At 40.7% G+C, this 14632-nt stretch overlaps 1 protein-coding gene across 2 annotated transcripts in view; it reads left to right on the top strand.

Moving 5' to 3' along the window:
* The window catches only part of DCDC1 (doublecortin domain containing 1), a 484878-nt gene extending 474606 nt beyond the window's left edge, over positions 1–10272 (top strand). For both annotated transcript variants that reach the window (XM_060606272.3, XM_060606273.3), the window contains one exon: positions 10177–10272. In XM_060606272.3, the coding sequence (XP_060462255.3) occupies positions 10177–10245 (69 nt within the window). In that variant the 3' untranslated portion in view covers positions 10246–10272. The remainder of the gene's footprint in view (positions 1–10176) is intronic.
* Positions 10273–14632: the final 4360 nt, after the last annotated feature.

Genomic DNA, 14632 nt, shown 5'->3' on the forward strand with positions numbered 1-14632 from the left:
CCCAGAACAGCTTTGTGACACATAGGAAAAAAGATTGCATGTGACCCCCATTTTTCTTTTTCTTTTTTTAACAAGAAAGTCAAAATAAGAAAGGTCAAGGAACATGCTCCAGGTCAGAAAGCGGGACAACAGGATTCTTACCTGCTGGGCTTCTGCTTAGAATGATTGGATCACAATTCCCATAGACACAGAACTTTTCATTTTTTATTTTTTCAAAATTCCTTGAAAACAAAGGCATTTCTCTAGGTGCAAAAGTACCTATCATTTTTCTGCCAAAGAAAAGTTGATTTGCTATGAAAATGGCATGATTTCACCCTGGATCAAATGTGCAAATTCTTGTGAAGTTTTCACTGTTGCATGTGAATACGCCTGAAGCGAAAATTGGCAATATCACACAACGCTCTATCAAGCACCAGGAGACATAAGGCAAAACTCTTTAACTGAACTTTTCTATTACCAGTAAATGGGATTTTAGATGTAATATAACAGTCATCAACACATCACATTTTACCAGCAAGGCAGTGACACTTACTTTGTGGACGACGGCTTGCACAGAGTAGCTTGGCAGTTCATAGCTACTTTTAACGAAGACTGAGAATAGCCCTGCTCTTTCCTTATTATTGACCTTCCTTCTTAGTTGGCCAGAAGGTGGACTGGGGAGCGGTTATTCCACCTCGGCAAGGACTATAGGATAAGACTATTGCAATTCTGTTCAGCCTTCCTAGGCTTTTAATAAACCCAGTAATTTCCTTTGGGGACATGTTTATCAAATTTGAATCAGCTTTGTATATATAAGTCACATTTCAATATTTTCCTATCAACTGGAAACCATTTATTATTAAATACTAAAACAACCATCCTCCAGTCCATGGCCTTCTCCAGAAATTTATTTCCTGCTGGTTCACAAAACACCCTTAAGGTGATCCAGATGTTAATCAACAGTGTACCAGCATTTGTGATTGTCCTCAGGAGGACTTTTCTGGATATTTTTGCCCCATCCCTAGCTTTTGTTGCCTGATGAAGTGTTGGGGTGAAATTGCATGTTTCTAAGCCAGGTGACTAAAAGTAACATGCCTGAAAGTTTGACAAACATTTTGAGATTAACTGGAAGTGTTTTATAAATAAGAAACATCTATCTGGGTACTTATGTCAGTTTTGCAAAACAGGACACATTAGTAATGATTCAAAATGCAAAGGTCATTTTGTAGAGCAATAACCTGAATTTCCATTTCTCTCTTGATTTTCTTAGTAACTAAATTTTTGTGTGTGTGTGGATTAAGAAAGCAAAGCAAAAAACAACAAAAAGGTAAAGATAAATTTGTTCCCTTTACCAAAGAATCACTTAGAAATTGTAGCTAGTGGCTATTGCTGTGTTTATGAACTAATCTTTAATAATAGCCCAGGTGTGCTGAGTGTCATTGAGATTTGTGATTCACCGAGGCAGCAGCTTTTTTTGTTTTATTTTTTTCTTTCTGGCATCATTTGGAAGAGAGCAATCAAAACCCACAGATCTGTGTTATTCTAGGTCATCACAAATCAGATGCAAATGTCCTCAGTTAAATGGAATTTGGACCCATTGGTGATCCTCAATTGTTTTTATTAAACCAATGGCTCCAGTTCCCTCTTGCCTCTGAGCACATTTCAACCCCTCCTAAGGCTAGGTGGGCAGAAAGAACAGCCGTTTTCTTTTCAATGCAGTGAACTAAAATTCTGCATAAGTGGCACGGCTTGGGCCGCTTGGCCTTAGCAACTACAAAGAAGGTGGACAAAGACTGCCATTCAGGTTAAGTGCTGATGGGAGCAAATGGCCCAACTGTATAACATGGCTGTGTGGTGGGTGTCTGCTGCCAGCTATAGTATTTTCTAATTCTGTGAGTCTGTAATATAAACTATCAATAGGCTGTCACCCTGTACCATACGTGCAAATAGAAATATATGAGGGGAGAGGAAGTGCTTCTGCCCATGCTGCAGCTGGGTTGGGGGAGGGAGAAAGAAACAAGATGGAAAATTATATTTATATGGCAAGTACAATGGTGATTCTGAATTGGATGTGCAATCACTCATCGTCTGCTGTAGTCCTGTAGATATAAGTTTCAGTCAATCACTGGATCCATTAGGTCCTGGCTTTTCCATCCTAGAAGTTTTGAATGTCACCTGTGTCAGACCAACTGAGATAGCTGGGCAGTCAGACTCTCCATACCACCAGCAGCAGCTGGGTTTAAAAAAAAATTCCAAAAGGCATAAATGACCCTGCAGACTGTGCTAGACTGGAAAGGAAGAGAGGAGGGAATCTCCCAGAACTTCTAGGGTTGGTGCCCCCAAAAAGATGAGATTTGATTGCATCTCTCTCTCTTCATTTCCACTTCTTTCCATTCTTCCTTCCTTTCTTCTTTCTTGTTGCCTGTTGTTGTTCTCTCCTCAGTCTTCCCTGCTTTTCTCATCTAAGGGCCCTTGAATTCCATCTTTTATTTTAAAACAATCCTTTCTAGAGCAATTTGTGGATCAGCAGGGATGCTTCCTTAGTATGATTCTCAAAGTTTAATGTGCACAAGAATGACCTGGAGAGCTTGATAAAGCCCAGTGTCAGGCTGATCACAGAGGTTCTTATTCTGTATGCCTGAGGTGGGTCAGGAAGTCTGCACTTAATAGGCCCCAGGGATGGAGAGCAGTTGGCTGACCACACCGGGAGAAACTTGGCCAGGACTTCTGTGTCAGCTGGGCGTGGCTCAAGCCAAGGACCAGTGTCAAGAACACCAGAGGATGAAGGCAAAGAAGCACTTGCTGTGTGAGTGAGGGCTTTAATCTGAATGTCCTCCTGTTTTCTTATCACTACTTCCTTACGAAATAATGGAAATAATCTTGGGTCAAGACTAACCACCCAGAGAGTGTAACCAGGACCCAGACATTAGAGGCAACACAAGTGAGTCTGAGGTAGTGAAGCTTCCCATGTTAATTAAGCTGCCTTCAGTGCTGATAACATCTTGCTATTTTAAAGGTCGCGGGAATAATGTCAGTGCTATGGTGCACACATCGAGGGGCAGAGTAATTTTGGGGGTGGGGACGAATAGCAAGCCTCTTGAGTCTTCTTCTGCATTTTTGTATGTACAAAGAGAGAGCACTTTAGAACAAGGATGGGGTCCTATTTGCCGAAGTGACCTTTCCCCACTGAAGGAGCTGCTTATTGGTGGGGAGGCCAAACCTCTTTATGTTTGCTCTAAGTCTAGTTAATGCAGAAGGCTGAGCCACCGACATCCCTGGCAGGCTCGTCTAAGAGTGTGAAATTCCACAGGATATTATTTCAGTTCAATAATAAGTGCTCTTAGAAAAACTAATTTTTAAGATAGTTCTCTTGTTCCCTAATTGAAATCCGTATAGGCTGGGAGACATTTTCCTTAGAAGACAGAAAATACAAAGAAAATTAGTTTTTCAAAGAGCAAATTCATATATATATATATATATATATATATATATAGCCAGGCACTCTCTGTTCTGTTCTGGCTGCTGGGCATGCAAAGGTATGGTGCTACTTGGATAGTGCAGAGGCCTAGAATGTTGGATTAATAGGCACAAGGTGAGGTGAGAGGTGTGGGCATGAACCGGATTGTGGACAGCCTTATAAGTCATGTTAAGGAGTTTGGATTTTTCTTTTCTGAGCGCAGTGGGAAGTGATTAAAAGGAAGTTAACATTAAAGATGATTAGACATTGTATAATAAATTAAGCTTACTTAGGTTACAAATTACAGAGACATACTCAATTTACCTCCAGTGGTGGAGGTTTGTTGGAAGGATTAACAAGGAAGTGAGAGTGCACAGGGAAGCCCGACACACAATCTTCATGGTGGTCTCTGTTCGAGATGCATGGGTGCACCTGGGTGGCTCAGTCTGTTGAGTGTCTGACTCTTGATTTCAAGTCAGGTCATGATCCCAGGGTTGTGGGATCAAGCTCCACACGGGGCTCCATGCTGAGCATGGAGCCCACTTGGAATTTTCTCTCTCTCCCTCCCCTCTTTCCTTCCCCATGTGCACGCTCATGAACACATGCTGTCAAAAAATTAAAATAAAAAAAAAAACGCGTGACCTATCTTTGTCCAAATGGCCACCCAGTAATCTGCCATTCCTGCTCTTGACTTCATTGTTTCTTGGTCTTCTTTCTTCTGCTGTGAATTTTCTACTTCTTTGCAGGCTCTTCTCTACACTGAGATGCTCACTTGCCTGTTCATGGCCTCTGCTGCTTTGAGGCTCCTGTTTCCTGCCTTCTCTTTATATTTCTTTTGGCTCCAGAGCCACTCTACCATCTGAATTACTTTCATTGTGTCTTCTAATGGAAGACTAAATGGCTGGAGGTCAGCCAATAGCTGCCTTTTACTCATTCCTTTAGATTGGGATGTCAGGGATTACATGATACAAAGCACAGCTTGCCTGTTTAAGCAACAGTGTGGGTTGAATTCCTCAGGAAGCTGTGGACATGGCTGGCATTCAGGGCTCCGTGGCATTTTCAGTATCGACCATAGTTCTGCCATTGTTATGCTCCTTTTCTCTCTTCACCACTGAGGGATGAAATTAGCAATGGAATTATCTAGGCTGTCACTATTTCTCTTTAGTCATTGAGAGGCTTTCCCTTGGGTGCCTCCTCAAAATTGGCCTTTGACAGGGTGATCTTTGCTATACAGGCAACACAAACTTGAGGTTGGAATCTGTGACTTCAGTTACAGTATCAGGATGGATACCAGCTGGACTCACAAGTTACACTTCTGAATACAATCAAGTCTGTTTGAGGAAGTGGATCTTGCCAGGATACCCTGGCACCCAAAACTCAAGGCACTTGGGCATCCAGGCAATTTTTCCAAATCAATTCAGAATGCCAAACCCTTATCAGACCTTGCCTTGCCTCTTGTTTCATGAAATCATTTTGATAGGCTGAATTCCACTGTGGATTTTAATTTTTATTATGATTTCTCTCCCTCTCTCCACTCTGCAAGGCGAACCTGGCTAGCAACTTTCTCAGTGTTGAAATGTGAGTTCTGCTTAGTGGGCTTGACAGGGGTCTGCTGTGTTTGAGTCATAAATCCTTGTTGTGCTCCAGGACACCCATGGAGTAGTATTATCTGCTAGATAATGCCTAGTTCCCATGAAAAAGTTGATATGGGCCAAACTCTATATGGAGCTAAAGCTGTGTATTTAAGAGGCTTTGGAGAGAGGAGCTCTCACCAGCCATGAGGCAGAAGGCAGCAGCTGCACGTAACAGTACTCCAGGACCCTGCACTCCAGGTCTTTGCTCAGGAAATGAATGACTCAACAACAAAGGACAATTTTCATTACACCAATTTCCAAGTGTTGTTATGAAGGGAAAAGGGATTCATTTGTGGGATTTTTAAGTCTTTCGAAGTTGCTTACTTACATTATTTTACTTTAGGCCACTGCGTTGCTCACATGGATAATCCTGATGATTTTTTAACCAGTCATTGTACAGCCCCAGGCTTCCTCCTCTCCAATTCTTTTTTTTTAAGTTTATTTATTTATTTTGAGAGCAAAAGAGAGAGAGAGAGAGAGAGAGAGAGAGAAAGAGAGAGAATCCCAAACAGACTCCACACTGTCAGTGCAGAGCCTGATGTGGGGTTCGAGCTTATGAACCTTGAGATCATAGCCTGAGCTGAAATCAAGAGTTGGATGCTTAACTGACTGAGCCACCTAAGTAACCCCCTCCTCTCCAATTCTTTATCCATGTCATAGCCAGAATGATCTTTCGAAAATGAAAATCATATCATGTTACGCTCTTGCTTAAAACCTTAAAATTTCCACCCGCCACCCCCCCCAACCCTAATCATGAAAGTAAAGAGCACACTCCTCCCCAAGGTACTCATTGCCCTTGGGAATATTATGTCCAACTCGCCCTGCAGCCTCTGTTTTCTCACTCTTTGCTCACGGAGATCTGCACCCGACTCCTCCTAAACATTCCCTCAGTTGCCCCCAAATTATGTCTTTCCTCTTACTTCCATACCTTTGTCCATTCTCCTCCTACAGCTTTTTTGGGGAATCATTCTTTATCACTCCCCACACCCATCTCTATTAGAAACTTCCTTCCATGTGCTCCCTCTGCCCCCTTTGCTTATCACTTATTACTGTTGATGTATTTTTTCTCCCACTGGTTTCTAAGCTCCTTGAAAGTAAGCCAGGCTTGTTCACATCTGTGTTCCCAGAGACTGAATATCTCCTGCTATACAGCAGGCATTAAAGAATATTTGTTGAATGAATGTAAGATTTAGAGTAATCGATTGGTTAAAAACCTGCTTTTTAAAAAAAAATCTTAAAGTTTATTTCTTTTTGAGAGAGAGACAGCATGTGAGTGGGGGAGGGGCAGAGAGAGAGAAGGAGACACAGAATCTGAAACAGGCTCTAGTCTCTGAACTGTCAACACAGAGCCCAACGTGGGGCTCGAACTCCTGAACCATGAGATCATGACATGAGCCGAAGTTAGATGCTTAACCAACTGAGCCATCCAGACGCCCCAAAAACATGATTTTTAATATACACATTGAAGCGGAGTTTGACTTTTTGTAGAACTTTCTTCTCATATGCACTGCTTTGGACTGAGTGCCCCCCCGCAAAGTTCATGAGTTGAAATCCCGTGCCTCAATATGATGGTATTAGGAGGTAATTAGGAGCAGATGAAGTCATAAGGAGGGAGCCCTCATGAATGGAATTTGTGCCCTTGTAAAAGTCACAGAAGAGTTTCCTTCATCTGCTCTGCTTTCTGTCCTATGAAGATAAAATGAGAAGTCAGTAGTCTACAACCCAGAAGAGGTCTCTCACCAGAATGTGACCATGCTGGCACTCTGATCTCACACATCCTGGCTCCAGACATGTGAGAAATAAATTTCTATTGTTTATAAGCCTATGATACTTAGTTGTAGCAGCCTGAGCCAAGACATGCATTGCCACATCAATCCATAAAATATCACATAAACTTCTTATAAAGCAAATCTTGTACTTGTTGATAAGACAGTGTAGCTTGACTCCATTTCCTTCATCTTAAGACAAACCAAAGCAAGGTTGATCATCATCCCTTCTTTGCCAGCCGTAACTTTCAAAACGCTCCTAAAGTCTGGTGGAATAGAAAACACTCTTCTGTCATCAGTGCCCAAATGCATCCTTAACTGCTCGGCTGCCTTTGCCACAGGCAGACTGACTTGGAAGAGAAGACCCGTCACCCCCTTTCACAAGTGTGATGATTTGTGGCTGAGAAGGGAGAGCCTGCTCTCTGAACCACATGCCCCCTGGTGCAGGCAGGCTAAGGAAAGATGAATGGCATTATAAGACAGACATCTGAATGTTTCGTATTAAATTAGTCCCATAGAGCGCCTAGAATTCTCATTCCATAAATCACAAAGTAAAGTAAACTCACTCCCAGGTTAGATTGCTGTGACTTTGGCCTGTGGTGTCATAGATAATCTGAGAATAGTTAAACATTTGTCTGAAATAGTAATAATTTCCAGCATATTTACTCAGTGACATAGAAGTGACCCAGACTGATCTCTGTTGCCAGAAACAGCATGTAAATGGGAGTCAGCCAACTTAGGAGATTTCCAAACAAGGGTCACTGCTCCTCACCTCCTCTGCTTGCTCTGAAACAGCCATGGGCTCCCTCAGGGGCTGCTAGGTGCTGGGGCTGAGATGAGCAAACTTCGTTTCCTCCAGAGTAGGTACTAAAAAGCACCGACGGGTCCCCACCCCTTTACTAAATGGCAGTTGCAGCACCATTTTGAAATCTACTTTCACCTTGTTTGGTCTAAGCATGATTGAGCTAGGAAAGACCTTGATTCCACTAAAGACACATTTCTCTTCAATGGCAAAGGTTTACTCTGAGAATATTTTACATAGCCTTGGATCGATTCTGGTCCTTCCATTCCTGGGCTAACACTGTGATTACTGGGAACATAATAGAATGGAAAGAACATTAGACCATTCAATTCCATGCTAACTGGCCGAAGGCCCATCTGAACTGCTGCTTCCTCTTCTATAAAACGAGGAAAGTAGACTCTTGTATCTCTACAGTTCCACTCAGCTTTTAAAGTCTGATTCTGATTCCATAGTGAGATACAACAAGAGTTATAACAGCTAGAATTCTAGCTGACCCAGGAAACCTATCCATCTCCTCGATAAGGCTTGTTACAGGTGTTCACTAGAACCTGCATCCAGATCATCGTCACCTTCAGAAGCCCAATCCAGATTTCACTAGAGCAACAGAGGAGGCCACGGCACAGCTTAGTGGTGACCAAGGACTGGAGATGGTTCCTTCTGGGGAAAGATTTTTGGACTTGGTATCAAAGGTCTGAATTGAGTCTTGCCTCCTGCACGGTTGGACAAGTCTTTTGGTATACAGATCAATAAGATCATAAATGTTGAAGGGGAAGGGTACTAATGCTGGTAGAATGTCTATACATGCCAGGTACCATGTTGGTACACTGTTGTTGTCATCTGTTTAACTCCATACTCATGACCACTCTTGGAAGTAGATATTTTCTCTACTTCTACTTTTGAATTATACAAATGAGGAAGCTGAGCTTATGAGAGACGAAATACCTTGCCCAAAGCAGGTGGGGGTGGAGTAGGTGATATAGGTGATGGGAATTAAGGAGTGCACTTGTGATGAGCACTGGTGATGTATGGAATTGTTGAATCACTATATTGTACACCCAAAACTAATATAACATTGTATGTTAACTATATTTGAATTAAAATTTTAAAATAATGATAATAATAAATAACAAAAAAGCCACCAGCCAATAAGTGGCAGAACTGGGATTTGGACCTGGATTTGCCTAACCTCAAAGCCTGTAGAAATTGCAGGTTACTGGCATTAGGAATTATGAAACTGAGTTCACTGGATGCCTTCAATGAGTAATTCTGTGGTTTAGTCACTGCCTGTTTGGGAGATTTCCCTGATGGCAACTAAGTTAGGCAAAGTAAGCTACACTTGGATGCCTGACCCAAGGTAGGTGGGGCACTGCCATATGCATGGGAGCGGCCCTCACCTACTCTTCAGGACATAGCAAATCATCTCGGGTCTCACCTCTCTACCCCAATGGCTGTATTCACTTATGTATTAGTTGCTAAGGCTGCTGTAGCAAAGTACCACAAGTTAGGTGATTTAAACAACAGAAATTTATTGTCTCACAGTTTTAGAAGCTAGAAGTCCAAGATCAAGTTGGCAGCAGGTTTGGTCTCTAGAGTACAAGGGAATGATCTGTTCCATACCTCTGTCCCAGCAGCTGGTGGTTTCCAAGCAATCTTAGGTGTTCCTTGAGTAGAATCATCACCCCAATCTCTGCCTTCCTGTTTACATGACATTCTCCCTGTGTGCCTATCCTTGTCCAAATGTCCCCCTTTTATAAAGACACCAGTCTTATTGGGTTAGGGGCCCACCCTACTCCAGTATGACCTCATCTTAACTAATTACATCTGCAAAGACCCTATTTCCAAATAAGAACACATTCTGAGATACTGAGGGCTAGGATTTTGATATATGAATTTTTTTTGGAGGGGGGGGACACAATTCAACCCATATCAGTCAGAAACAAATGTCCCACCCCTCACCCACACAAGCACTTCCTCTGAGCTCAAGTGCTCTACCATTAAAGACCACAGCATTCTTTCTTGATGGCATGTCTCTCTCCCTTTTATGTCTTTCTTGTTTCTTACTAACACTGAAGTCTGATATTAATGGAAAAACCATTAAAAAAAACTATTATCCTATGAGGTAAAGTGAATGCACTCAACTGTAAAAGGAAGACTTATCGATCAATTTCAGTTACACCTTGCTTGTCTGACACTTTGCAGCTAAGGAATGTGTTTTTATTGCCTGGCCAGATAGTTCAGATTTCCGGTCAGTCTTAGTAAAGACCCCTTTTTATAACATTGATAAAATTTTATCACAGAGCTATGAAAACAAAATTAGATTTCATAACTCACATCAGGCCTTGAAGGGAATGCCTCTATAAATTTTACAAACCTTATCAAGTTTTAATGCACCTATTCTGATAAATATTTTCAAAATAGCAACTTCTACTGAACTTCATATATATGTGTATGTATAAATAAGTTTATGTGTGCATTCATGTATATATATATATATGTATATATATATATATATTTCTCTCTCTTTTTTCTGTCTTATAGGAAAGAAAACTTCCTTCACCTACCTGTAATCAGAAGACTGACAGAAAGACCAATTACTCAGATTGCTGAAGACTCAAATTTAGGAAAATCCCCTTTTATAAAAGAAATCTGTGTGGTTCATTTAAAAATTTAGTCCTAAAATTTATCTTTTTTTTTTTTTTTTTTTTTAACGTTTAGTTATTTTTGAGACAGAGAGAGACAGAGCATGAACAGGGGAGGATCAGAGAGAGAGGGAGACACAGAATCTGAAACAGGCTCCAGGCTCTGAGCGGTCAGCACAGAGCCCGACGCGGGGCTCGAACTCACGGACCGTGAGATCATGACCTGAGCCGAAGTCGGACACTTAACCGACTGAGCCACCCAGGCGCCCCAAAATTTATCTTTTAAAATAACTTGATTTCTCATAGACTGATTTTGAAAAATTACCAACACTGATAAATCAGCTACAAGCTATCTATAAATTAATAAGAAGACATGTAATCAAAGGCAGCATTAGCCATAGAGACTTCATATTCCAGTGAAATCTTGCATATATTGTCTAGTTTTTCCAGTCTGTAGAGTGGCCTGTTGGAAAAAGTTGCATATATATTGAACACATATTTTGTCTCCCCAACTGGATGGCAAGTGCCTGGAGGGCAGGGACCCTTGTTTTTATTGACTTGGGACAGGGCTGTACCCATAAGGGCTCAGTGATAATGCCCAGCAGTCCCACTGCCAGAGCAACATAATGGGCAGTTGAGATTCAGCTCTCTTCCACTCTTGTGCTAGACCACAAACTGAAATTACAACAGAACAGTGGGAACAGAGGATCTGCTTTATAGATTTTCATTTCAGTCAGCTGTTCAGGAGCTACATGCTCAGAGTCAAATTAAATCGAGTTATAGTTGAATAGTCCTTTCTGCTCTTCAGAGACAAGAAACGCTTCTCAAAATTGTGCAAATGAAATAAATGTGATTGTGTAAACTAGGCATCTTATATTCTTAAAACATTATCTTTAATGATTATACATTTTGGTTTAAGATGCCAAGTTTGAAAAAAAATCTAAAAATGAAGTGAAATTACTTCTATATGAATTGACAATGTTTAAAACCTCAACAGACTTTGTAAAGGAATTCTCAAACTGTTTTGATTCATATGCTACCTTAGAGAATCTTGAAAAACCATAAACTTACAAAGTGCACATACAAAAAAAAAAAGCTTTTTTTTTTTTTCATATAATTTCACAGAGTTCACAGACCAACCTGAAGAACATCTGTAAAGAACTTCTGATATAAGGGAAGATATTTCTTTTTAAAAAAAATTTTTAATGTTTATTTTTGAGAGAGAGAGAGATAGAGCGTGAGTGGGGAGGGACAGGGAGAGGGAGACAGAATCCAAAGCAAGGAGGTGTCAGCATAGAGCTGGATGCAGGGCTTGAACTCACAAACCATGAGATCATGACCTGAGCCGAAGTCGGATGCTTAACTGACTGAGCCACCCAGGTGCCCCAGGGAAGATATTTCTGATTTCCATAATTTATAATGTTTAGGGGACCTAGGATCTATACCTCTCAACGGAAGATTTCAAAACATATGTCAGATGAAACAGATTCTAAGCTTCACTGTGGTAATGTTCTCTTGTTATATTCAAAAACAATAAACCACGAAGATTTTTTATCATCTCTGAGTATGAATTTTGCATCTGTGAATCTTAAATGGGAAAAGAGAAGGAAATATAAACTTCAAACAGTGTTGTTAATTTGGGGCATTCCTTGGAGAAAACACTTATTACCTGGAAGAAAAAAAGCTAATTAAGTCGACACTTCTTACAATCTCAAAACCATTTTACTTGCTACTCTTATAGGCAGAAGGGAATACATGCTGTTTCTCTTTTGTCTGTCAGGAGAATAATAGGGAACGCTGACAGGCCCAGCAGCCAGCAGCCCCAATAGTGGAGACTCCGCAGAGGAGTGGCCTTGAATGTCTGGAGCCTGCCTGGAAATCACTGCTCCCTGGCTGCAGAGAAACAGAGCACCCTGGATTGGAACTTCCAGCTGTCTGTACTTTTAATGCACTTGTGCAGAAGAGAGTGATGTTTCCAAAGATGCAGATAACTTTCTGATCGTTTTATTCCGAGGCGTCACGACTATACTTCAGTTGATCATGTCAAAACTAACTGTACTCTGTCAGAAATGATGTTAAAATGCCTTTTAATTCTCTTTGAGATATTTGTTTAGAAGCCACCTTAATATTGTTGCATTTTTTTTATGAAAAATCTATTGGATTATGATTTAATGTCTCTGTCCTTGGCTAGAGTTCTCAGATTAGAAAGGGACTGGATTTAGGAGCCCAAGATGCCTCCAGAGCTGCTCTGTCTGTTCTCTGCTTTGTTCCCAGAGCCCAGCACGGTGCCTGGAACACAGTAGGTGCTCATTAAATCTTTGTTAAATATCAAATGAGAAGCCGTGTTTCAACCCTGGCTGTGCTTCTTACCACCCATGGGACATATCTTTTTTCTCAACTGTGAAATGAGAATACTAATCTTTCCTTCAACCCGCCAAAAGTTGTTTTTAGCATCAGATGAGATAAAGCATGGAAAAATCATTTTTCCTAAAGAAAAGAATAATCTTCAAATTAGGCATATGATCTCATGTAGATATAAAAGAAGTTATGTACCATTGTACTATTATAGAGGAAAGAAAGGAGATTACAGACTTAGAATTCAAATTCAGGTATTATTATTTTATAGAATTTTAATGGTGAAATGAAGAAGGCGAGTGTTCAGATGCTAGAAATGAGAAACCAACACGCCCTGGGCCCTAATGCATCAAAATTATGAGCTTTCTTTAATTCATGTGCACAACCCAAGATAGCTCAGAGCTGCCTGGTAGCCAGTAGGGGAGGGGTTACATGACATCTATGTAAGTTGGGGAGAAGGGACCCTCTGATCCTCAATAGAGAAGGGGGAAGCAGATCCTTCAGTTGAAAGTTAGCAAAATTATTTTAAAGCGGTGGTAATCACATACTTTTATATGATTGTGGTTCACTCGAGAATTTAAGAATCAATGAATACCCCAAATCTAGAGGAAATTTATATCATTTGTTCAGGTAACATATGGAATTTCTGGGATCTGCTAGCACTGTTTTTGGGCTGCAGCTATATTGCTGAATGAGAAAGAGTCTTAGCTCTCATGGACTTTACTGGCCTAGTGAAGGCACACAGTCAAAAAAAAAGGGAGACAAAAAATAGGTAAGATAACAACTACTGATAGGTGTTACGAAGGAAAGAACACTGGTTTTATAGGGATAGGAAGTAGCTAGACAAATTGATATTTAAATGCATATAGTTGTCAAAACATATTTGTTATGGGAATGAATAAGTGAATGGTGATATAAAAATATCACATGCAGAGGATAATAACTGTAATTTGCTACTTTAGGAAGCACTCTTTTAAATAGTTTGGGGAAGAGAGCAGTAGACTTGGAGTCAGTAAACAAGGAATCATCTCAGCTATACTCATCAAGCTGTGTGATCTTGGGAAATTCACCTAGCCTCTCTGTGTCCTGAATATAAACTAGAAAATATTATCTGATTCAACAGAAGACTCTCAACTTTTAGGTATGCTGGCTTCTCTGACAGAGGCAAAGTGTAACAAATTTTGAGATGTGTTCTGAAATGTTATTGAATTTATCTCTCCGGGCCTCAGGAAATTGCCATCACCTCCACCATCACCACCAGGGTTGTCAGGAGGGAAAGTGTTGCCCAGTAGGCAGGAGCACAGGTGCTAGAGGCAATAAATGTTAGGTAGGAAGCTACCTTCTACATTTCAGACACTATGTCGGTTCTTTACATTCATTAACCTGTTTAGTCCTCAACAAGTATTATTAGCTCCATTTTGTAGATCTGGAAACTGAGACACTAATGTTAGGTAAACTGCCTGGGGTCTTACAGCTAAGAAAGGGCAGAGTGAATCCTCACACTAAAAGCCAGGACACTAAACCTCTATACTAACCATTGTCCATTCATTCATTCTAAAAGTATTTATTTATTGAGCACCCATTATGTACTAAGTATTTGTTTGATCAATGTCAGTTGGGCATGAAACAGATAACCCTCCTTTGTGTCAAGAGAAAACAAAAGACACAGGAAAGAGAGAAAAAAAAGAAGTGAATACAAAGTATATCCTACTATTCCTTTGATTGAACTTAGGAGATGCACATACTTTTTGCTACCACTCTCTGAGCTTCTGGAATCTGTCTGCTCTCTGTTTAAACTTGGGTAAATATAAAGCTTATATTTTCCTCTGTTCCCTGAGCTTACAGAATCCCAAAGCATTTGGTTTAGATTAAATCCGTTGACCGAAGCATTATAATTTGACTTCAACATAGATGATCCCATCACCCGTCGCCTTATCTAACCTAACTGCTTATTACAGTAACAGAGTACCCTAGTCTGGGGGCAGGGGCAGGCCTGGGGG

This window comes from Panthera onca, chromosome D1 (genome assembly GCF_046562875.1).
Source record: "Panthera onca isolate mPanOnc1 chromosome D1, mPanOnc1 haplotype 2, whole genome shotgun sequence".
In the NCBI taxonomy this organism is placed as follows: Eukaryota; Metazoa; Chordata; class Mammalia; order Carnivora; family Felidae; genus Panthera; species Panthera onca.